This window comes from Dromiciops gliroides, chromosome 2 (assembly GCF_019393635.1).
Source record: "Dromiciops gliroides isolate mDroGli1 chromosome 2, mDroGli1.pri, whole genome shotgun sequence".
Classification (NCBI taxonomy): Eukaryota; Metazoa; Chordata; class Mammalia; order Microbiotheria; family Microbiotheriidae; genus Dromiciops; species Dromiciops gliroides.
In genome coordinates this window covers 477,884,326-477,910,109 of record NC_057862.1, presented here as the reverse complement: position 1 = coordinate 477,910,109, position 25,784 = coordinate 477,884,326, and the positions used below count along the sequence as shown (strand labels likewise).

At 39.1% G+C, this 25,784-nt stretch overlaps 1 protein-coding gene across 6 annotated transcripts in view; it reads right to left on the bottom strand.

Annotated features, from left to right (window-relative positions):
- SPAST (spastin) overlaps nt 1-22,577 on the bottom strand; it is an 87,886-nt gene extending 65,309 nt beyond the window's left edge. The window contains exons 1-3 of one of the 6 annotated variants that reach the window (XM_043987635.1): nt 21,742-22,577; nt 5,484-5,570; nt 3,929-4,012 (exon numbers count right to left, since the gene is read on the bottom strand). In XM_043987635.1, coding sequence (XP_043843570.1) covers nt 3,929-4,012; nt 5,484-5,570; nt 21,742-22,165 — 595 coding nt within the window. In that variant the 5' untranslated portion in view covers nt 22,166-22,577. The remainder of the gene's footprint in view (nt 1-3,928; nt 4,013-5,483; nt 5,571-21,741) is intronic. The other 5 variants (XM_043987633.1, XM_043987632.1, XM_043987630.1 and 2 more) reach the window with 5 other exon arrangements.
- Nucleotides 22,578-25,784: the final 3,207 nt, after the last annotated feature.

Here is a 25,784-nt window from a genome sequence, read left to right as displayed (position 1 = left end):
AATTTTTCAGCAATCCACTGATTCTGAGATTCTTTCTCCTTGATTTCCAAGTCAGGCAGCTAGGTGGCATGGTGGATAGAGTATGGGACATATAATCAGGAAAACCTGAATTATTAGCTATGAAACCGTGGACAACTCAGTTAACCTGTCAATGCTATTTCTTCACTTTAATAATAGCTTTAGTGTTATTATCGAACATCATATAAAATAAGACAGCGCTTTGCAAACCTTAAAGTACTTTATAAATGCTAGCTATTTAAGGCAACTAGGTGTTGTATTGGATAGAATGCTATACTTGGCAATAAGAAGATCCTAATTCAAATTCTGCTTCTGACATTAAATAGCAGTGTGACACTAGGTAAATTATTCAACTTCTTTCAGTCTCAGTATTCTAATCTATTGGGCAGGTGGGTGGTACAGTGGATAAGAGTGCTGTGCCTGGAAGACTCAACTTTCCTGAGTTCAAATGTGGCTTCAGACACTTACTAGCTGTGTGACCCCATTTGCCTCAGTTCCTCACCCATAAAATGAGCTGGAGAAAAAAATGGCAAACCATGCCAGTATCTTTGCCAAAAAAAACCCCAAACGAGATCACAAAGTGTTGGACACAACTAAAATGACTGAACAACAAAATTCTCATTTATAAAATGGAGATAAGAATGACACCTATCTGACAGAGTTGTTGTGATGATCAAATCAGTTAATAAATGTAAAACTCTGTGAAACTTAAAGTACCTTATAAATGCTTTTGATAGTATGTACCTTACATTTACTTCTTTTTTTCTCCCAATCTTTTGATCTAGTTTTAACATTTATCACTTATCTCATAAAGTTGTTACTTTCTGTTGGCCTGTTCTAAGTTTCAGAGAGTTCAATTCCAAGGAAAGATTTAACACCTTATAGTCTAAGCTATTAATTCTCTTGGCCATTCTTTCCTCCTTCACTGCAATTTCCTTAAATATTAAATTTTGTATCTCATTTCACTTCTTCCAGGTACTCCTAAAGTGCTTATGGCTGGGACATTATTTTCTCTGAGGCTTTACTTGGACTTCTTGTGGAGTCATTCTTATCTTCTGGTCTTCTTAGGCCACCAAACTTCTTCACTGTGTAATTTGCTTCTGTTTATTCATAACTCCAGATTCAGCTTTCGGATTGAAGCTTTGTGCATGAATCAGATTCAGCTCCCTCCCATTCTCTGGGATGGTATAGGCAAGTCCTGCTGCCAGCTCTGGATCTGGTAACTCAGACTAGGCACCATCTTCTTAAGGAATTCCTGGGTTTTGGCTAGGGCTTGAATGATTTGGCCTTGTTTCCTTCTGTCTCCTCCTCCTTGCATGGTTCCAAACCTGGATCTGGCTCTGTTCCTTGCTGTAAACCTGACAGGCCCCCACCTGATGATTGCTGATAGCAGGCCTCCTGAAAAACCCTTGATAGTTTGCTTCTCCATACCCATCCTAGTTCTTTCTTTTGCTGAGGCTTGGGTGTGGGCTGCCTGTGTACTTCACTTCCTGAGTACTGGTCTGGCTTTATTTCCGGATGCTAATCTGGCCGCTATTCTAGATCTACACTGCTTAAGTGTTCTACCTTCTGCCTACCCTGGTTTATCTCTGCTCAGAGCTTCCTTAGGACTTTGCCAGTCTTTTTGTGAAGTCTTAAAATGGAAGAGTTTATCTTGTTTTCTTGGTTTTCTTTATTGTTGTTGCTTATGGTTTTCTAAATGTATTAAAATAATTTTGTAAAAGCCTAGCATATTCAGCTTTTATTACATGTACTAGTATAGGGAATTGTTGTATATATTAGTATCCTCAACTCTAACTCCCCTCCCCCAAAAAAACAATTTCAAGGAATTCTAAACAAAATTATTTCTTTTACCTGGAATGAATAAGACCACTACAAAAAACTTCCTTTACCATTTGTATTCTCTTTCATTCTTTATACCTAAACCTAGGTTTTTACTTTATTTCTCTCTCCAAAGTATTTCCTTTACAAAAGAAAATGAAAAGTCATGTCTTGATAACTAATTTTTAAAATAATTTACTGAAAGTTATTATATCACTAAAACATATTATAAAATTAAATCTTAGGGGGCAGCTAGATGGCGCAGTGGATAGAGCACTGGCCCTGGAGTCAGGAGTACCTGAGTTCAAATCTGGCCTCAGAAACTTAACACTTACTAGCTGTGTGACCCTGGGCAAGTCACTTAAACCTAACCACCTCACTTAAAAAAAAAAAATTAAATCTTAGGTCTAACGATCATGATTTGTTCATTGATATTCTGCTAAAAGAAAAGTTTGAATTCTAGGATGTTTTATGTTCTAGTTGTTCTTATAATTTCTTTTTTTGGGCCTGAACTTCTGATTTTATCCACATAAGGAACTTCTCTTGTGGAAGTTCTCTGACAGCTCTTTTCTCTGATGAAGAACAGAAGTTCTTTTATAACTTACTAAGTGGGTTCACTGTGATTCATACAGGCTAGGTGCCTTTACCAGGATGAAACAAGGGTTATGCATCAAAGGCAGAAAATGAACCCAGGGTTTCCAAACTCCAAGGATGGCTCCACCTACTATCTCATACAGTTTCCTGCAAGTCTTTACATATATGGATATAAGCCTACAGCTTATAGTAATCACTAGGTACAGAAATTGTAAAGTGAATAACTGAAAACAAAAGGAATGAATCATATTATAAAGTAGAAAATCCAAATAGTCACTTACAACAAAATTCAAGCCCAAAGTCAAAAGTCGACCAATTTTCTCCCATAGGAACATTATGTAGAGCTCAGTATCACTGAAAACTCTTTCCCCAAAATAAATTATTTTTTGATCAAGAATACATGTGAGTGGGGGCAGCTAGGTGGTGCAATGGATAGAGCACTGGCCCTGGATTCAGGAGGACCTGAGTTCAAATCTGGCCTCAGACACTTGACACTTACTAGCTGTGTGACCTTGGGCAAGTCACTTAACCCCAATTGCCTCACCAAAAAAAAAAAAATTCCAAAAAAAAAAAAAAAGAATACATGTGAGAGGGGGCAGCTAGGTGGCGCAGTGGATAAAGCACTGGCCTTGGATTCAGGAGGACCTGAGTTCAAATCCAGCCTCAGACACTTGAAACTTAACTAGCTGTGTGACCCTGGGCAAGTCACTTAACCCTCATTGCCCTGCAAAAAAAAAAAAAAAAAGAATACATGTGAGAAATAAAAGGAATTTTCTCTGGATAAGACTATCTGAAAAGATGGTTAGGCTACTCTATCATAACAGTTTAAATATAAGACACAGCCTCCTACTTAATTTGCTACTATAACTTGAAAGATGTTTTAGCATGTCACAGCTATGATAACTTCCTGTTTTTATAAGTTATGGAGGAAAATCAGTCATTACTTTAAACACACTGCATGTTTAATGTCACTAATAAAGTCAAAGCAGAACAAGTAAAGTAGGTTTATCAGAAGATAGCTTTGCTACAACATCCTCTGATACAGTTTTTTGAATAATGATGCAATACCAATCATTCTGAATGAAGCATATACAGAATTTAAGTATTTTATAGTGGGAGGTAAGGGAGTAACATTGATTAAGGCAGGGAGATAGTCCTTAAGTTATGGAAATATGTCTCAGTAGTTAGCCAATGCAAGACTTCTTTTACTTTGTTTTTCAAAAGTTTTGTTGTTTTTTTTTTTAACTATCAATAAAAATAATCACTCTCCTCCCCAACTCCACTCCATCCCAACCAAAAGAGTAAGTAGATAATCTTTCAGACAATTTTACTTACCTTTTTTTGAGTGGGGGTTTGGAGGAATGATTATAAGTAGTTAAACTTAAAAGTCTGAGTTTTTTGTATATTTTTAAAATGGATATCACAGTTTTATATCCATGTAAACTAAAACTTACATAGTTATCATTAAGTTCACTGCCCAAAATATTAACAGTACCTAGAAGTTGTAAACGGTCCTTGGCCATGACCAAATTAGTCATCATTTTAGCTTGAAGGCGCCTAGCTCTGTCATACTGATCACCTAAGAGAAAAAAAAAAATCCAAGTTCATTAAAATATCTGTTTCTTTACAGAGATACAGCCTAGAGTTTCATGCACAATATAGAGCCAATAAATTCTAGGAAGTTAGAATGTACTTTATGAAGTAACTTTTTTAAAAAGATTAAATAAGTAGTCAATATAAGAAAGTTCAGTTATAGTAAAATAATTTAATTATTCCTTGCAGTTGATTAATGGAACTTTGTCTGTTATGGCATTATGCATTTCATTTTGTTCAAAATCTTATTATTCTAAACCATTAGTATAAAATAAGTAATTTATAAAGGTGTATATCATATATGTTAAATCCACTAAAAATTCATATTATCTAGTTTTCATTGGTACCTCATTGTTGCACTGAAATCCTTTTATTTTTCCCTAATCTGATCTTCTTTTATACCTACTTTTCTTTTCTTTTTTTTGGGAGGGGGTGTGTGTGCAGGGAAATAGGGGTTAAGTGACTTGCCCAGGGTCACACAGCTAGCAAGTGTCAAGGCCAGCTTTGAACTCAGGTCCTTCTGAATCCAGGGCCGGTGCTTTATCCACTGGCATCACCTAGCTGCCCCCCTCATCCCTACTTTTCTAAGAAAAGAGTCTCTCTTTTATGAACGTCAATTACTTCTCCCTCTATATCATCTCTTATTATCTACCCCTTTGCTCCTAGTTTTGACAAAAGGTAGATCTGCTCTTTGTCAAAGTCAAACCCATATATAACTGTGTCCTTCATGCTATGTCTCCCATATTCTTTTTGGGCATTTATTCCTTCCACCATTCCTCTTGCTTTGACCTTCGTTCCCCTCATTCACCAACTCCTTCCTCCTAGCCTTTCAATCTACTCAGGTCTCCCCATTCTTTAAAAAACAAAACAAAAAAACCTTCACTTGATCTTTATGCTATTGTTTGCCTATCTTTCTTGGTCTATTTATCTTTCTCCTTTTCATAGCCAAACTCCTAGAAAAAACGGTGTCTAATCTCATTGTCTGCACTTCTTCACTTCCCACTGCTCAACTTTTTGCAATCTGGTTTTCAATCTCACCACTCAATTTAAACTGCCCTCTTCAAGTTCACCAAAATGTCTCAACTACTATATCTTTTAATTCTTAATCTTCCTGACCAGCTTCTGACACTACTGAACATTCCCACCCTTTCACTGATACACTTTCCTCACTCAGTCACAATACTGTTTATCAATAAAGGACATATTCAAATCCCAGAGTCTCTGAAATCTATTCCAAAGTCAGACAAGAAGAACTACCCTAAAACTTTACATATCCACTAACTCCCTATTTTGTTATATATAATTTACTGTAGGGGAGCATGCATTAAAGTTTTGGTTTCTAACTTTAACAAGGGGAAAATGAATTGCACCATCAGGGAAAAAAAACCTTAATAAGCAAAATGTTAATAAGCATGATGTTAGAAAGGTATGTACACCAAGCCAGAACAATACCTTACCTTGTCCTGAGACTACAACAGCTATTCCTTTCTCCAGCTCTTCAATTCCTTTCTTATACCATTCCACAGCTTGATCCTTTTGTCCTGCTTTAAAATGGAAATATTTAATATTTACTAAAAACCAACAGTATACTTAAGACCATATAAGATCAGAAAAAGAAATTTAATGAGAATAAATTATCCAAAATGATACATTACCTGAAAATCCAAACAAATCTGTTACAAATAAACTGCAAATACATCTTTAAAAACAGTAATGAGGGGCAGCTAGGTGGCACAGTAGATAGAGCACTGGCCCTGGAGTCAGGAGGAACTGAGTTCAGATCCGGCCTCAGACATTTGACACTTACTAGTTGTGTGACCCTGGGCAAATCACTTAACCCCAAATGCCTCACCAAAAAAACCTCAAAAACGAAAACCCAGTAATGAAAGGCAAACTTTCTGACCCAACACAATTAACAGGGGCTTAACTTTCTAACCTCTGCTTCATTATGTCAAAGATTATATCAATAGCATCTCTTCCACTACTTTCCTGACAGGGTTATCTTGAATAAATGGATTTGGAAGTGGAAAAACACTATGAAAGATATGATTATAATTTTCTCATTGTTCTTATTATCTCTTAATAATAATAATTTCAACCTCTCTGAAAAGGGAATAGGCACAAAGAAGTTTTTTGGCTAGAAAAGCTATATAAGAGAAAAGTCTAGGGACAGGACTGCCACAGTAGTATGGAACACAGTAACAAATAATAACAATAATATCGATACTAACTAGTCTACTATCAGTTCTGCACTGGGGGGGTGACCATTGCTACCATCAATTCATGCCTGGATTATACGGAAGCAGGGAGGTGGCAGAGGGGTTTATATAGCAGTATGGTATACATTCCACTTGCAGCTTAAGCTCTTCCATCCTAGTGCTGAAAAGTTTCACTGCTATTCCATAGGTCACTGTACGTAATATAAAGGTTGAAAGCTATTGCAATATAGCAAAAGAATGCCCATTTACAATCTATGATACTTCAGTTTGCTCTAAAAGTCCTTCTAGTTTCTAAGAAAAATCTCAAAGAACAGAATCTCAGAATCTTTTGGTATAAAATCTCAAAGCTGGAAGGGATCTCAGAGGCCTTCCAATAGAACCCATATGTGGAAAAGAATCCTATAACTGACAAATTGTCACCTAACTTTTTGCCAGGGAAACCCTCTAATTAACTTTGATCTAAATGACAAAAATTCAATTCAACCAAACATTTATTAGGTACCTGCTATAAGGTATGTGCTAAGCAAAAACCAAACCAAACAACCAAACAAAAACCAAACAAAATTCAACAGTCCTTACCTCAAGGAGCTTACTGTACTATGTAAATCAATAATGAACTACCCAAAAGGGGATAAAGCTAACATTTTCTCTTCACAGGAGCAACTCAATCAACAATTAAATAACTACCTAAAGCAGATACTGTGCTAGGTGCTGAGGGCACAAAAACAAAGACTGAAACAATCCCTACTTTTAAAGAGCTCTCACAGGGCTAAATAACTTTATTTTACAATTTAAAAGAGGTAAGAATATCACTTCTTAAATTTGTAGTCAAGAACCCCAAATTTTCAGCATAATACCTCTGGAAGTACAAACTACTAGTTACTAAGTCAGGCAGATCAGTGATTATATAATTACTATAGTTTAAAAAGAAAAGTAATTCAGATTTTATTTTAACAAATTGCCTTATTATTTGAATCTTTAAACTTTATGAATTAATAAATAATATCTAGTTGAATTAAGCTTAAATTGGGTGTTTAATACCCAGAATATACACCAAGTGTGATATTTCTGATTTCTACTTTGAAAAGTAGGGCTAAGGGGGCAGCTTGGTGGCGCAGTGGATGGAGCACCGGCCCTGGATTCAGGAGGACCTGGGTTCAAGTCCGGCCTCAGACACTTGACACTAGCTGTGTGACTCTGGGCAAGTCACTTAACCCCCATTGCCCCACCAAAAAAAAGTCTTAAAAAAAAAAAGTAGGGCTAGAGAATGACTGTGATTAACTGGAAGTTTGTTGTTTTAAATTTAAATAAAAGCACAAACTAATTTATGTGGAGAAATCATAAAATAACAAGACATAAAATTTGTTAAAGATTAAATTTATTTTAAGTTTTACTAAGATAATTTACCACAAAAAATGATGATAGTTTTAGATACTCAAATCTCAGAAACTTTAGTACTGTACTGACCTGAAAAACCATCACTCTATCTTACAATGTAATGGCCTTTTATTTTCAAAACCTAGGTACTCATATAATGAAACTACATCTCTTGGATCTGCACCATCATACATCAAATTTCAGGTTTGTCTACTAGTTTTAGGAGCTATATAAAACTTGTGTAGACATGTTCTTGATTACCTACAGAACTTGTATCACCTGTATTATGATCAAATTTTTTACTTTTTATTCTCCCAGAGTTCTAGACTCATTACCAAAATTATAGATATCATTCTACATAACATAAGGAAGCTACAAGATCTATGATATCAAATTATAAACTACGTTACTTAAACTTTGTTTCTGATTCTGCTATTGACTCTTTATACTTCAGTTTTTTTAATATATAAAATGGACTACATAGTATTAAACTATCATTTTTCCAGATTTGTTCAATGACTAAGTAAAATGCCTGAAATAAGGGAAACATATTATACACATAGTAATAACACTTATTTCACTTGAGAGGAAGCCTGGTATAATCTATAGATGACCAGTAATGGAGTAACAAAGTCCTATTTTCAAGTATTGCCTCTGAGATATATTGCTTGTATTAATCTTGGACAATTAACAAAGTTGTCTAGACTGTTCTCTTAAGACTTGAAGATATAAAGGATTTGCAAGATGAAGAAAATCTTCACACTGGGGATTCCCTACACACATATTATACATCTCAATGTTGAGTATCTAAAAGAGTACAAAATGAATACTACATATTCACTGCCTAAATGTGTGGCATTTAAAATCTAACATGTGGTTGCCTTGTTTCTACCCCCAGTCTGGAGGAGAACTAGCTACTGTTTTACTTATAAGCTAGAAACGTCAGCACCAGTTTTTGGCATTAAGCATTTATTAAAAAGGAAAGAGAACACATGAAGTACAGAAAGTAAAGCAAGAAAAGCCTATCTCCTTTCCTCTCTCTCTGCTACCAACCAAAGGTTCTGGAAGGAAAGAGACAGTTGCAAAATTAACCCTTCACATGGTATCTATGGGCCCATTAACAGTAGAACATTCATTTCTACTTATGCCCAACTTTCCTGCAAATCTATTAGGTCATGACCTCCTTCTCCAGATGGTGGCATCTCCCTGGAATGCCAGAGAATACTGTCCACTTACTGCCAATTTTGATCTCAGACACTCATCAAACAGTGAGGGATACATTTGAAATCTCCTCTAATATTCCTGAGTCCCTATGGGCTTCTTCCTCTTCTGATGTAGATCTCCTTAAATCTGCTGTGAGTGTTACCATTAAGACCAAAGGTGGTTCACCACCATCCATTCCACCATATCCCTTATCTAGAGAAGCCATTGAGGGAAGGAGGAGTTGATTCTGAACCTTAGGGTAGATAGGCTTTGGCTATCTTTCTGAACTCCATGTGTTCAATCTTTACTGACTTATAATATACTTTAATAAATGCTTAAGGCCCAAACACTGTTGCTGACGTTTCTAATTTATAAGTAAATCCTAGCTAGTTTCCCCCACACACTGAGGGGGCAGCAGGTAAGGACACACACATTAGATTTTACTCGACACAAATGATCAACTCTTTGTTTTATAAGATTGGTGAAAAGAAAATCCTAGTATGGCTCTCATTCTCCCAATGCTGAAGTTTTTAATTACAGCCACTAGAATGTGAGCCAATTCAATTAATCTGATGAAACTCACATGGATTCCAGAATGCCTGGAGGCCAGGTCTCAGTTACTAAGTAAGGTAGGAACTGTGCTAGAAAAATGAAGATTCTCCCATGTTTTGCCTTTTGAAGAGAGCCTTCAGAGCCTCCAAAATGTCAGAACTGTCATACTTCTTGAGATCTTAAACTATCTCCATTCATCTGGTTCTCAGTTATTCAGATCTATATGTTTAGGAGACCTTTAACTTCTATGAGTATCATTAACCAAAGAATAGTAAAAGGATATTCATTATCAAAGTAGACAGTTTCTTCTCTGGACACACTAAAGTCATTAATTAAACTAAGATAAAACTGAACTAATAAGCAAAAGGGCAACTGAATCTGAACAAAGAAACGATAAATATCAGAATTCCTCAGGAGAAAAGGTGTCAAAAGTAGAAAAAAGTTTAAGAAGCCTTGAGATAGATCACTGAGGAAGGGTTTATAAAAACATGAACAAGAATCTCATAAAAGGAGTGGCCCATAACAATTGTGAGCTGGACCACTTGAAAACACACAAATGACACTGTGCATCCACTGAAAAATTATAATTATGTACATGTCTTATCCCTTTACCTGCCCAATAGACTGTTAACTCTTTCAAGGTCGATGTCATTTTTCATGTTTATGGTCCCAGACAACACTTAGCATAGATTAAAATTATGGGGTTACAAAAAAGGCACTGCAACCAGCTGTCCCGAGTTCTAATCCAATTTTTAGGTTACACAAATTGGCCAAATCATTTAATTTCTCTAAGCATCACTTCCTTTATCTAGAAAATTTAGCTCACAGCAATGCCTATCCCATAGGACTATTATAAGATTCAAATCTGTTAACTACAAAAGGCCTCCTTTAAACCATATATAAAAATATAAAGTTACTATTAAATATTTGTTGAACGGAAATTGAATTCTGAACTTCATGAGGGAAAAAAGCCTATCTATCAACTATGCTTTAAATCCCATTTTTTGTCAAGGCACTTTTTTGGCTGATTCCAAAACTGCACCAATATCTTCTTCTTCTTTTTTTTTTTTTGCAAGGCCACACAGCTAGTTAAGTGTCACATGTCTGAGGCCGCATTTGAACTCAGGTCCTCCTGAATCCAGGGCTGGTGCTTTATCCACTGCACCACCTAGCTACCCCTACGCCAATATCTTTTGCAGCTAAAGTAGAGAAATTCAACAAAGAACTTAACCAAGGAACAAATCAACATGGAAATGATGCTAATGTGGTAAAAAGTTTTAACAGGTGGTTAGATAATGGAGAGACGCCAGTTTTTTTTTTAGGACCACCCTTTTGGGGAGGAGATCAACAGCATGAGTTACGCACACCAGTCCGCCTTCGACGCAGGCCAGATTGCCTGCTGAGCACTCGACTTCCAGGGTGCGATCTTAAAAGGCAAGGAGAGAACGGAAGTGGGGTTTTTCTTCCTGCTCCGCTGGTCTCCTGGCTGCGCTGCACAGACAGACGCGGACTGGAGTTTGACTCGGCCCGGCTCTCGGTTAACAGCACGTGCTTGACTCGGTCTCTCGCCCCAAAGGTGGCCTTCCGCTTTTGGTGAGTTTTATACAGAATATAGACTAAGCCTAGACTTAAGACGATTTGTATTGCATTTCTACTTTCCTATCTTTCTAATCAACATCACCTTGTGACTACCATACAATAAAAGGTCTATCTAGAAAACCAGAAGCTTCTTCCATTTACTAGTCTGGGAGATAAATTTAAGAGAAAGGTTAAGTAGGGTAGATTTATGATCTAATATCCAATTTATATCTCGCACTAATATGAAGGTGGGTCACAGGTCTGGACAATCAAAAACGTTGGAAAATATTGTTCAGGATTAAGACAGCCACGTGGCTATCTGTAGATAATTCAGAAGATTCATACCTATTATATGTAGTGCAAACTTTCTTTAAGAATACAGCTTAAGGGGGGCAGCTAGGTGGCAGAGTGGATAAAGGACTGGCCCTGGATTCAGGAGGACTTGAGTTCAAATCCAGCCTCAGACATGCAACACTTACTAGCTTTGTGACCCTGAGCAAGTTACTTAACCCTCACTGCCCTGCCAAAAAAAAAAAAAAATACAGCTTAAAGACACTGTATAGGAATAGCACCAACAAGATAACAAGAAGTGAAACAGAAATATGTTGACAGAACATAACTGGTTACAAGCATGGGTTTTAAATCAGCTTCTTTGTAATGAGATCATTAGTTGGTCAGAGAAAGAGTCAAAATTAACATGAAATCAGAAAAATAAAAACCACTAAATGCAATGAAAAGTCTCTGAAATGACCTAAACACACTAATAACTCTTAAAAAATGGAAACAGATATAATTGTCTCTGAATATCATCATATCTTAAAGAAGTTTAAATAATATAAAATATCACCACAACAAGAAGTTCAAAAGAGCCCAGAAACAGCCTTGGTCAGCATTTTCTGACTAGGAAAAGAGATGTGATAGCCAAGGCAATACTAGTTTAAGAGTACAAATTCACTGTCAAAATATCATAGAATAGTGTGATAGAAGATTATTAATTTTATTTTTCAAAACCATGGAAAGCAATAGCAGGAGAGTCACAGAAGGCAAAAGAGATTATTAGATCATTACATTAGATCATCAGAGGAAAGATCTTTCTAAAAAAGAGACTATCAGGGGCAGCTAGGTGGAGCAGCAGATAATGCACTGGCCTTGGATTCAGGAGGACCTGAGTTCAAATCTAGCCTCAGACACTTGACACTTATTAGCTGTGTGACCCTGGGCAAGTCACTTAACCCTTATTGTCCCGCAAAAACAAACAAAAAAAGAGACTATCAGATGCTTTAGAAAGGTCTTCCTGATAGAAAAGTAAGAAGAAGAAGAAGAAGAAGAAGAAGAAGAAGAAGAAGAGATGCAAAGAGAAGCACAACAGGTTGAACCTAAAACTGGAATGATGCTTGCCCATCTATGTAGTTTTCATAGGGAACCATGTGCACCTAGGATCTGGTGACAGAGAAACACAGGAGCAAGACAGAACCTCAATGAAAAGGATTCAGAGCCTGAACAAGAAAAAAGTCAGGGATTGGGGAGTTTTCAAAAGAAAGAAATGAAAGTTATAAACAACCACATGAGAATATGCCCTCAATTATTAATAAGAGACAGCAAATTAAAATAACTCATTCAACCAATTTGCAAAGATGACAAAAGGGGAAAATGTCAACTGTTGGAAGGGCTACAGGAGAAGAAATAAAGACATTGTTAGTAAAACTGAATTTTTCCAAACATTCTGGAAAGTAATTAAGAACTATGCCCTAAAAGCCACTAAACAGTTCATACCTTTTAACCCAGCAATACCAATATTAGGCATATACTCCAAAGAGGTCAGACAGAGGATAAGAAGTTATATGTTAAAAAATATAGCTGAACTTTTTTGCTATAGTTGGGGAAAAAAGGAATCAAAGTAGATGCCCACCAACAGAGATATGGCTGGACCAACTATGGTACATGAAGAAAAGAATTAATAAATATGACATCCAAGGGAAGAGATGTGAAATAATGCAGACTGTAATAAGCAGAACCAGAAGATCTCTTTACACAGTGACCACAAGAATGTAAAGGAAAATACCTTTGAAAGACTCCAGACACTGATCTTTAAAAAACTCAGAACTAAAAATGCCTCCCAACTGTCGACAGAGAGATGATATACTAGGGGTTCAGAATGAGGCATATACTTATAGACATAGCTAATGTGTTGATTTGTTTTGCTTGACTATATTTATGGGAACTTTTATTTGGGCAGGGATGAAATGGGTAATAACAATGATGCCCCCCCCCAAAAAAGAAAGAAGAGTATCAGTGAAACAGTTAAAAATATACCTTAGAGAACTTAAGGAAATACAGATAAGCAGGCCAGCTTTGTTATAAGGACAGTTACGTTACCAGGACACAAATTTTAAATATTTTCCAAACAATTCAGTTTCACATACAATCCTCTATTCCATTCTTCTTTGCATATTAAAATGTTTATGTTTATTTGTCAAGTTTATTTATAAGACAAAGAATTTTTTTTTTAAGTGGGGGAGAAGAGGAAGATACCAACCACACTTAAGAGATCTGGAGTGAGGCCCACAGAGAGGCTTCTACACAAATGAACAACCCATGCTACCTTCAATGTTATTCTTCAGTCAGCTACTCCTTATTTCTTCATTTCTTCACAAGAGGTTATATCATTACAGTAGGGGTGTTTATATTTTACATTTGAAGATCATTGTATAAAGCTCCTGTTTAGGAACTAGATTATTGAACATACTCAAGGAATCTATTGCGCTACAATACTTAGAGGCTAAATCTACTCCAATGTGGGATTAGAAGCCTCTTCACTCCATCAACATGTGGTGGCTGCATATGTACTCAGCTTTTTATCACCACAAAAATGTTGTCCTTCCTTTTGCTTGCTACAGACTACCTAGGGAATGGATTTGAAAACCTGAACCTACTGATAAAAGTGAAGACACTAGTAACTTTCTGTTCTGCTTTACTAAATCATAAGATAAAGACAATAATGCTTCATCACACCATAATCAATGAGCTCACCTTTAGGACCAGAGCCTAAGACACCAAACTTCTTGCCACCAAAATGTAATCCAAAAGTAGGGCCTCTAACAGTAGGCTTGACCAGAAGCCGAGGGCAAGTTTTACATGCAAGCAAATTTCCATCAGTGTATCATCCCTTTATATCTTTGGCTGAGGCAAAGAAACTAGCTACTAATTCAGTGAGCCTCTGGAGACATGGTCACCAACCATTTACATATGTATATGCTCAACATCCAATCTCTCTTACTGATGCTTGAGAGAAAATCCATCATTGTAGTACTTGTGAGCAGTAATCAAATGATATTACTTCCCTCACTATATCTCATAAAATCTCACTTACTCTCCTAATCCTTTGGTTCTGAGTCACCAATCTTCTTATGCAAAAACCCCTTCTCTTGCTTCCACTTTGCCATCTCTCATCTCCCAGTATCTGGGTCTCTGTTGGACTCTTGCCTTCTTTCACTGGGATCCTTAGTCTCTTAAATATCTCTTTGTCTTAGAGACAGTCTCCTTTCAAAACCATTCTTTTTTCATAGGAATTTGCTATCCTGGATCCCTGCTCCAGAATCAAGTGCACTTTCTCTCAGGCCACTCAACATACTGAACCAAAAGAATAAACAAGCATACTCATTACTCCTAACTACTCAGACTCTACCTTTGCTGCCATCAATCACCAAGTTCTTTCCAATGAGGTCCAGTTTATCTATCTATATCATCCTATCCAGACACTTGTTTAATTCATTTGCCAACTCCTAAGTAATTTCCCCTCCTTTGCTCAAAAAGTTCAGTCCTTGATTCATAGTATTCTTTTACTCCTGAACCCCTGTCCTCATACTTGCAGACTTTAATATATACACTGTCACCTTCAAAGCACGCAGGCCTCTAAATTTTTAATCTCCTCACCTCCCATGATTTACATCTTCATTTCACCTTGGCCAAATGCAGTGATGGTTATGCTCTTGACTTAAATCAATCAACAAGCATTTATTAAGTGTTAGTATGTGTCAGGTATTGTAGTATGCACCTGAAGATACAATAACAAAAATGAAATAGTTATTGATCTCAAGAAGCTTATATTCTATCACCATCACCTGTAATTGTTCTACTGATATAATCCGAAACTAAATTTTTTTCTCTCTGCTCACAATCTCTTTATCTTTCTATCTCTCCCTCAGACTCAATCCTCCAAAACCTATTCTTCATCCACACCATGACTTTTAATCATTCTAAAACTCCCTTTTCTTCCTTTGAAGTCTTGACTTTGTAACGATTGGAATGAATGACACCACCTGATGGAGACTTACTGTAGAAAAGTTCCGCCATGAAAGGAAGGTCTTTGAGAGCAAGAACATGCGTCTTTTCTTTGGTGTCAGGAAGTGACGTTTGTTAGTGGGAGGAAGAAGGAAGAGACTGGAGCACTGTCTCACTCTCTTTCCTGAGGACTCCGGTGGAGAAGGGAGCTAGAAATGTGCTCTCCCTTTAATAGATAGGAATCTAGGGCTTTCTCTCTCTCTTTACCAAATTCTTATTCTCCTTAATAAATGCTTAAAAGCCTAACTCTTGCTAAAGCTTATAATTTATTGGTGACCACTCATTAGATATTTTAGACAGACTAGCTAGAATTTTAGCCCTTAACAACTTGATGGTTAAAGCAGTTAAACTATAAAACATTCTCCCTTTGTTTTTTTTTGTTTTTTGTTAGTGAGGCAACTGGGGTTAAGTGACTTGCCCAGAGTCACACAGCTAGTAAGTGTTAAGTGTCTGAGGCTGGATTTGAACTCAGGTCCTCCTGACTCCAGGGCCAGTGCTCTATCCACTGCGCCACCTAGCTGCCCAAACATTCTCCCCTTGAATCTCATGTCCATTTGAACTATCACTACTCAAAAAACACCAAACCTCAATCTTGCCATTTACTTGGCTCCATTCCTACTCATATACTGCTGAATGCACGTGGAGAAGTCATAAAATAGTGCTTACTGATTCCACTAAAAATTTGTTCTAATCTCAACCAGGCCCTCGTTGGTGCGAGCAATTCTTTTATACTTCTCTGATTATCAGATTCTAAATAGCAAATATTCCAAACCTCTTTTCTCAAGTCTTCTACTGACAAGTCAAATACATCTAATGCATCTTAAAGCACTCCCAAGTATGGACCAAACTAGGTTAAAATGTCACTGATTTTAATATGTTGATATGTTAATAAAAAAATATATAAACACGTCTAGTTTTCTAAGTTAATATGAAGCCTGTAGAGATCCTTATCTATGGTTTAGTGGCCTCATTTCTATTTGAGTTTGACACTACTAATCTACAAATTAATATTAAATTTAAGTTGTGCTAGAATTCTTAAACATTTCCCCATTACATTTTTTTTTGGGGGGGGGGGGGATGTGTAAAGGTCAAAGCCAGGCATCCTTCATTCTTCTCTTGGCTCTGTTTCTGACTCTCTGACTACTTTTTCACTTTGCTCCTATATGAGTACTATCTCCCTCCACCCCACGGCTCCCTTTAGAATGTAAGCTCCTTGGGGCAGGGGCTGTCTTTTTGTTTATACAGTCAATTCTGCTATAGCCTGTGTTACCAAAATGGGAATTTATTCCAATGTGATTGATATTTTAGGGAATATTTTGAGCATGACGAGAATTTCAAATTTGCTTCTACATGATTTCTTTCACTAGGAACAAAAGAATGAAGAAAACAGCACCACTTCACAGTAATTCAAAAGTTATAACCTTTCCAATGCCTAATTCCACAAGCAAACTTTAGGTCTTTGTCAAAGCAAAGTGCACAACTATTTTATATATCTTCTGTGCAGTAGAAGCTGTGATTGTAGAAGGCCTGGCACACACAATCCCTTTACATCGTGGCCTTGGGCCTAATTGCAGTGGTGACCTGACCAATTTGCTTCTGCAGCCTAGAGCAGTAGCCTCAAGTTATGGAAAAAGACATTTATTGTAGTATTTATGGATTTCTTAACCATTTGATGTATTAAAATGTGCCATTATTTTTAAAAATTAGGTTCCTATATTATTTTTAATGCATCAGCAATGAAGTTTTTGAACACTGTGGCTCTAAACCCATTTCCCCCATAAGCTCTGTGTTTTGTTTTGTTCTTTTACATATTGGTGTGCTTTTTGGGAACTCCTATGTTGCATTAGAGAACTGCCTGTATGTGTATCTCCAGTACTTAGCACTGTTCCTGACAAAAAGTAAATGCTTAATAAATGCTTGAGGCCTTGATAGATTTTTGAGCTCTCAAATAAGGTAAGATTCTAGAAGAAGGGCAAAGGTCACCCCCCAAAAAGTAGCCAAGAAAACATCAGAACAACTAATCCATTTGTCTTATTTTTTCTTCTCTATAAAACTTTTATGAAAATGGTTCTCAAAAATATCAAGGGCATCACTGACAAAAATATGAGAAGCAAACAATGAGGTATTAGTGGATGATTCTTTATATAGATTACATCTTCTCAGTCACACAACTGAGTGGGAACTATATAAAATGAGTCTACTGTGATTATCATTAGTTGATTATAAAATAAAAATGATTGATGGAATAAAACAGGCTTAAAGATTCACCTCCAAAAAGGTATTTTTCCACTCAAGAAATTACAAGATTCCTTGAACTTTACAAGCACAGAGTTAACTTGTGTTCATCAATCTTCTGATTATCTATATTTAGCAAAGTATTAAAGAGGGACACATACTTATCAAAAAAGTTTATTACTTTTATGGAAGAGCCTGTATAAACTCCAAAAGGAAAAGAAATTTCCTATAAACAATACTCTTTACTACATCACATTGCCAAAATATGGATAATGACAGTTTCATTAGAATTAATAATATAGGTAATCCAAAGAATGATGGCAAGAGGTGTGATTCTTCACTTCTAAGTTTATTCAGGGTAAGATTAAGTGAGAAATGAAGGGAATAAGTATTTATATAGGGCCCACTGTATGCCAGGCACTATGCTAAGCACTTTTTTTTTTTTTGGTGAGGCAATTGGGATTAAGTGATTTGCCTAGGGTCACACAGCTAGTAAGTGTTAAGTGTCTGAGGCGGGTTTTGAACTTAGGTCCTCCTGACTTCAGGGCTGGTGCTATATCCAATGCGCCACCTAGCTGCCCCTATGCTAAGCACTTTTAACAAATATTATCTCATTTTATCCTCCCAATAACCCTACATGGTATGTCCTATTAATGCCCCATTTTATAGGTAAAGAAACTGAGGCAAACAGAGGTTAAGTGGCATGCCCAGGGTCACACAGCTCCAAAGTATGTAAGGCTGAATTTAAACTCAAGTCTTCCTAATTCCAAAACAATATTCTATCCACTGTGCCATTAGCTGCTTCTAACTGTAGAGAAAAAACAAGCTTGCATATAATTTACTATCATGTACTACCAATTAAAAGAAAGAAATAGAAAACCAGAAAAAATGGATCAGTTACGTGTTACATTCATTTTCATTCACATTTTTTAAAAAGAATCCTGATAGGAACTTATAAAAAGTATTATGATACTTCATGAATTAAAATTAATTTTAAGATACTAAAAGCTTCAGAAAAGACTTTTAGTATGCTGGGTAGAAATCCTTTTTGGAAGACCATACAAAAGAATCATACCAGTGTAACAATTGGAGTGACGCCACCTGCTGGGAAGTTACTGTAGGAAAGCTCCACCACGAGGAGAAGGCATCTGAGGGCAAGCCATGTGGTTTGGAAGGTCAGTTCTTTGGCGTCAGGAAGTGATGTTTGCTCTTCCTGCCGTTTGCTCGTGGGTACTGTAGATCAAAGCTACCAGCCAATTAGCTTGGAGCTGTGTGTGTGAGCACGCGTGGATGGGATGTTCCCGGTTCCACAGGAGGCTTGTGGGACAAAAAAGGGGCGAGGGGCGAGGCTCATTCTCTCTCTCTCTCTCTCTTTTGAGGACCTCAGAGGGGAGCGGAGCAGGAGATGCTGGCTCCCTGAGATAGATAGCTGAATCTAGGCCTCTTTTTCTCTTTTCACCAAATTCTTATTCTCCTTAATAAATGCTTCAAAGTCTAAACTCTTGCTAAAGCTTATAATTTATTGGCGACCACTCATTAGATATTTTAGACAGTATAGCAAGATAGCAACTTTACACCAGGGATGAGAAGGCACAAAAGCTTCATTTTGCACCACTGTGGGGAGTGTTCACACCAATGAAATCACTGATCTATAATAAAGTATAAGCTATCTTTTTTATTCATTATTTTTATTTGAACATCATGTTATATTTAGAAGAAGAATGGGTTTGGGAATCAAAAGGCCAAGATTAAATACTAGATCCAACACTTAACCAGTTCTATGACTGTGGGTAAATCATTTCACCTAACACTATAAAATGCAAGATAGTCCTACTTGAACTAGTTACACTTTAAATAGCTGTTTTGAGAACTCACTTCACCAACCATGAAACCCTATGCAAAGGTGAGCTAATAACTGTATAACTAGATTCTTTTTTCACCTGGTCCCGAATCAATTTCTGTATTAAATAACATTGCTTGGCATTCCCTTCCTGTCTTCTTCCCTTTCCCTCCCAAATGACAGTACTTGAAGAACTCCTATTTCCAAGTCCTTAACCTCAGAGAAGAAACATTTATTTTTAGACACCTTGTGGCTTAGAGTAACTCTTTGTAAATGATAGATGCCTCTTTACAATAGGGCAGTGTTTGTGAGTGGAATATAATGGAAAGAGTCCTGAACCAAGTCAGGAGATCAGGGTTCAAGTCCTGACTCTTCTTCTGGGGCAGGTTACTCCATTTCTGGCACTTCACTTCGGTTTTTCTTTTTTTAAATCTGGAAAAGGGGAAAAAATGCTTGCAACTACCTACTTCATAGGGCTGTGAAAAAAAGTGACAGACTACTGTGCTTTTTTTCTTTTTAAGATTACTTCCTTGCTATCCTAGGATTTAATCAAAGGGTAGAGAAGGAATAGTCAACTCTTTGGTAGTGGAAGTCTCTTCTCCCAGATCTGACCATGCCACTCTTGTGCTCCTGCTACCCTGAGATTACCTGTTCTAAATTACTTCTAGGATTAAATACAAAACTCTCTCTTTGGCATTTAAGGATTAAATACAAAACTCTCTCTTTGGCATTTAAAGCCTTTTTTTTTTTTTAACCAGGAGGCTCCAAGTGATTTTCAACTTTAGTATGCATTACTCCCCTTCAAGTACTACAGGAACACTAACTCATAGTTCCTTCCATAAAATATCCCATCTCCTATTTCTCTCCCTGCCTTTTCACATGCAGTCATTCCCCGATGCATACCTTACCCTCATCTCTAAGCTCCCTTGTTTCATTCAAAGCTTAGTTCAATAGCTATCCCCATCATGTTTTCCCTGCTCTCCCCAGCTGCTAGCTGTTTATCCCCCAAAAGTTTACTGATAAACTTGTATATTTACATATTGTCTCTCCCAATTTAAGGTAAACTCTTTGAAGGCAAAGACTTTTCTTGTGTCTCCAGCACTTAGCACAGTATCTGGCACAGGGTAAGTGCTTAAAAAATGCTTTTTGATAGATTGATTACAAGCCACAATGTTTTTGCTCTTCACAATTATTGTATATTCTATCTCCCCCCCCCCCCCCGCAGGTGTTTGAGAAGAGAACAGTAATACAGTGACACAAAGTGACTGAGAAAACTGTGATCCACTCTTTGCTTAGTAATCTAGAAAGCAAATAAAATTGGGGGTGAATGGGCAAAAAAACCCACAATGAAGACCATTATAAGAGGTTTTGTAATTACAAAAAAAATGTCTATATTGTTTCTAATTGAAAACTAACACTTTATATTAAGACAGTCCCTTTTAGGTTTTCATTCTAAAGTAAAACTTGCTTTTGGTTTAGGCTTTTTTCTAAATAATTATTTAACATTCATTTAAAAAAATGTTCAGTGCCCAATTCTCTCCCTCCTTCTGACCCATCCTCTCCAATGAGAAGGCAAGCAATATGATATTAATAGGTTTAGGCTTTTCCCACAATTTACCTCACAGTATATGCAGGCCACTCAAATACTTCCCAAGTTTCTCAGGGGAGCCTTAGGTTAAATCAAGTTCATAAAATCGGGAGTAAAAGTTATGCTATAAAAATCGACTTAATTGTTCCCGTATACAAGTGTCAAAAGTTGAAATTACACCTGTCATTTTACTTGTGTTTTTTTAAAGGCCGGGAAATTTAGCTTTTGGTAAGCTAAAGCAAATACAGTTCAGTTCAAATAATAAAAACATTATTTCCTTCCTAAGACCCCGCTCAATTTTCTTCTTGCCTATTACAACATCTGCTCTTATTTAAAACCAGCCACAATCACCCATCATGGTTAACGAGCTCCTTTTTGGGCAGCAGAGCCTTTAGGAAACCTGGCCTGGGCAGGAGGCCACTAAGCGTTGGGCCGGCCTGACGCTGCCTCAGTGTGGTCACCCGAGGGCAGTCGGTGCGGCCATCGCGCCGGGCAGGGTGAACGCTGTCACGCAGCTGCTTGTCAGGCAGGGGGGTGGCGGCTGGTGACAGGGGCGCTCTCAGGTTCCCTGGGGGCCACGGAATGCTTACGATGGGGCGAGTCCCGCAGCTAGCACTGGCAGAGCGCGCCCCACGCAGGAGCGACGGGCGATAAGTGGCCAAGGAGAATGGGGGTGGGGAGGCTGAGAGGGCAGGGCGGCCAGTCCCAGGTGCCTTGGGGAACTCCCTAACAAGGGGCTGACGCGGAGAGCCCCAGTCCGCCCCCCATCCCACCACTGTTACCTTTCTCATCTTCGTCTATGCGCAAGGCGAAGGAGATGTACTCGAAGGCCTGCTTGTGGAAGGCGCGGACCCGCTCGGCCTCGCCGCCCGCCGGCGCGGGCGACGGGGCGGGGGCCGAGGCCGCCGCCGCCGCCCCCGGCCCGGTATCCGCCGTGGCCGCCGCCAGGGTGCTCCTCTTGGCGGCCATGAGGGCGCGGGAGAAGCGCTGGCAGAGCCACACGAAGAGGAGTCCCAGGTGGAAGGCGACGAAGCGGAGCAGCGCGAAGGTGGCCAGCAGCGGGTACGAGAAGTAGCACAGGTTCCGCTTATGCGGGGACGGGCCGGCGGCCGCGGGAGGGGCGGGGCCCACGCAGGGGGGCGGGGGCCCAGCGGGCGCGGCGCTGCCGGAGCCTTTCTTCTTCCCTCTGCCGCCCGGAGAATTCATTCACGGCCCCCGCTGCCGCCGCCGCCATAACCCGCTGACAGCGATCAAGCGGCGGCGGTGCTGGTGCTAGCGGCAAGAGGAGAGGAGCAGGGCAGTAAAGCTGGCTAGCAGCGCACGAGTCCCTCGAGCTCGCGCTAGCTCCACGCCCCGCCTCGCCTCTTCTCTAGGTCAGGAGCGTCACCTCCCCTTCTCTGGGCCCCTCCCCAGCAGTTCTAGGTGTCGAGGCTCGGTCTCTGTCCCGCCCCGCCCTCTCGGCCACAGGCTCATGCAGTAGGGCGGTCACGCGCACGTCCTGTCCCCTTGCTTTCCGACCATAGGCTGCAGCTGCGAGGCGGACACGCGCACGTTCTATACGTTCTCAGCCTCCGTCGCTCACGAGCGCGCTTCGGTCTTTGTTGACAGGAGCTCCAGCGGTGCGCTTGTGCAACCTTTCTTTCAGCCTCGCCCACCTCGCCCTGGTTGCGCCTTCTATAAAACTAAAACTCCCAGCTTGCCTTGCAGCCCTTTGGGGACAGCCTGAACTCCAAATTATCTTTGCATGTTGGTTGGTGCTTTGTTGATTAAATGATAACTGGCGTTTGTGAGCACTTTAAGATTTGCAAAGCGCTTTCCATTATCTAATTTGAGCCTCACCAATATTATTATCCCAATTTTAAGCTGGTTCAAAGAGGGCTTTGCCCAGGGTCAGTCAATTAACACTAGGAAGCGTTGTGGATACAAAGAAAGATTTAAAAAAATAGTCCCTTCTCTCAGGGAGCTTACAGTGTAATAGGAAAGACAACGTGGAAAAATTATATACAAACGAGATAAATACAAGATAAATTGGGGTAGTCTGAAGGAAGATATTAAGATGAAAGAGGACTTGGAAAGACTTCTTGCAGAAGGTGGGACTTTAGTTCTTGAAGAAAAGGAAGCCAGAGAAACTAGGAGACCTAAGAGGAGGGTGAGTTCCTAGTAGGGGGGGAGAGACAGTAATGGATTGATTATCTTGGTCAAAGTGCTGTAGGCATCAAGATTTTATATTTGATCCTGGAGATGCTAGGGAGCCTCTGGGTATTTCCTGAATAGCTGGGTGATGTGGTCAGACTTCTGCTTTGGAAAATTGTTTTCAACGCTGAATGGAGGATTGACTAGAGTGAAGGGAGACTCAAGGCAGGGAGAGGACAGCAGACAGGGTAAAATCGACAGGACTTGACAACATATTGGATAAGGGGTGAGAGAGAGCCAGGTAAAGGATAGATCACTGCAACAGGAATTATGAATTCCAATTCTGCCTCAGACCCTTAACAGCTTTAGCCCTAAATCCTCTGACAATTTTTTTTCCATACCTGTCCTCCTACAAAAAATAAAACAGATCAGAGAACTGCTAGGGAAAAACATAGTACCAGTTTATTTGTCCCAAGAAGGAGCAGGCATAATTCATGTGGAGAACCTTTCAAAGGCAGTTCTCAAAGGTTTCCCTTCTGTGTCAGTATTTAAATCTTTTTTCCCCCCACTGGTTACAGAGTAACATCTGTTTCATTATGTTATGGGCCCATATGTATGGAGCAAACTGCCTCAGTTTACCCAAATAACTCGAGGAGACCACCAAGTCAAGCAGAGACAGATTTATTACATCCTCATGAGGACGGGCAAAACCCAATTACACATTGAAGTCTTGCAAAGATATGCCCAATCCTCTAGGTTTTTATAGTAATCTTGAAAAGGACTGTCCCCACGTACACCTAGGGTGGATGAGCTCACAATCTAACATCCAATCCTGTCTCATCCAAGGTGCGTGTTCAGCTCGTGATCAATGTATGGAGACATGCATACGTGTTCCAGGAGCAAGGGGGAAAAGGGGAGGGGGAACAAGGTCAAACTAAAGGAAAAGGAAACAGGGGAGTGAGAGTCAGATGTTTCAAATCTCACAGTTCCCACTGACTCCCCTCTCCAGGCCCCTGTCTCTAAAGATAAGGATGACAGGGTTAAAATTTATCTTCGGCTATGTTGGGAAGTCAAAGAAATAATTGGCAATTAAACTTAAAGGAGACAGTGAGAATTTGACAAGCAATAAACTTCTAACAAACTATACTGGGGCAGGTCTGGGTACCTTCCAGACCCCATGGTCAGAATTTAATCTGACTCAAATCCATAATCATATCACACACATAGCACCCCAGAAGTTCTCTGGGACACATCAAAGAACCTACTCCTTGAGAAACTAAACCGGAGGACAGACACACCTAGAGAGATAAGTGGAATAAGATCGGACTGAGCTAGCTCTGGGACCCCCACCCTTCATTCTAGTCTCCCTCAACCCTGCTGCCTTTGTGTCCTGAGGAGAGAGATGGCTTGAGAGATCTGCAGCCACCCCTCACCCAACTCCTCCAGCCACCACCAGTGGGGTATGGTCCTCCCTCACTAAGGGAACTTTCCACAGTTAGATGGTCACCCCCATCAGTCCTCTATAAAAGTACCTGCCTGTCTCCTGCTCGAGGAGACTGGTATCTCAGAGCTACCTCTGTGCCATGCCTTTCTCCCAATGAGAAGTCTAAGGATTTCTCTCATGGTTTCCCTTCCTCTTCCTCTAAATAAACTACTATCTTATTCTAACTGCTTTTGTGTGCAAGAGGGTGTAATTCTTTTTTTTTTCCAGGCAATGGGAGTTAAGTGACTTGCCCAGAGTCACACAGCTAGTAAGTGTCAAGTGTCTGAGGCCGGATTTGAACTCAGGTACTCCTGAATCCAGGGCTGGTGCTTTAACCACTGTGCCATCTAGCTGCCCCGGGGTGTAATTCTTTAAAGAGGAATTCCTAAGGACCCCAAACCCCTACCCCTACCCAAACCCATAACCCCTTTCCCAAACCCCTATCCCTACCCAAACCCCCTACCCCACATATGGGTTCCTTAGGAGACAAATATAATGATCTGCTACTTCCCTCTCTTTTAGGATTTGCTACATTTTGTTGTGATCCATACATACAGCAGAAGTAGTTTATTTGTTTTTTTCATTGACAGTTTCTATGGTGAAAGGGAAGACCAAAACTCAAACTCAGATGAGTTTGTCAAAATGCCTACAAGTAAAGACTCAAGTGGGAAGAGGATCTTGTCTCAAGACCAAAAAGCCTTCTTTGAAGAGCTCAAAAAGGCTTTTAAAAACCAAATGAGAAAGGTAGAAGAAAAAATGGAAAAAGAAATGAGAGAAATGAGAGTTATGCTGGAAAAAGAAGAACAAAAATTCACTGAGGAAAACAATTCCTTAAAAAATACAATTGGCCAAATGGGAGAAAAGAATGGCCAGATTGGAGAAAAGAAGAGCCAAATGGGAGAAAAAATTGGCCAAATGGAAAAAGAGGTACAAAAGCTTACTGAGGAAAATAATGCCTTAAAAATTAAAATTGGGCAGATGGAAGTTAATAACTCCATGAGAAACCAAGAATCTGTCAAGCAGAGTCAAAAGACTTGTATGGGATAGGTGGACTTGAGTCAGTTCAGATTATGAGGATGGGGTCTGGAAAGTACCCAGCCCCCAGTCCCTGTTATAGTCAGATCATTTTGTTCATCTTTTATTCCATAGATTATAATAGAAATCATGTATCTTGCCTTACTGAACCTGATGTACCCTGGTACCCCTTTC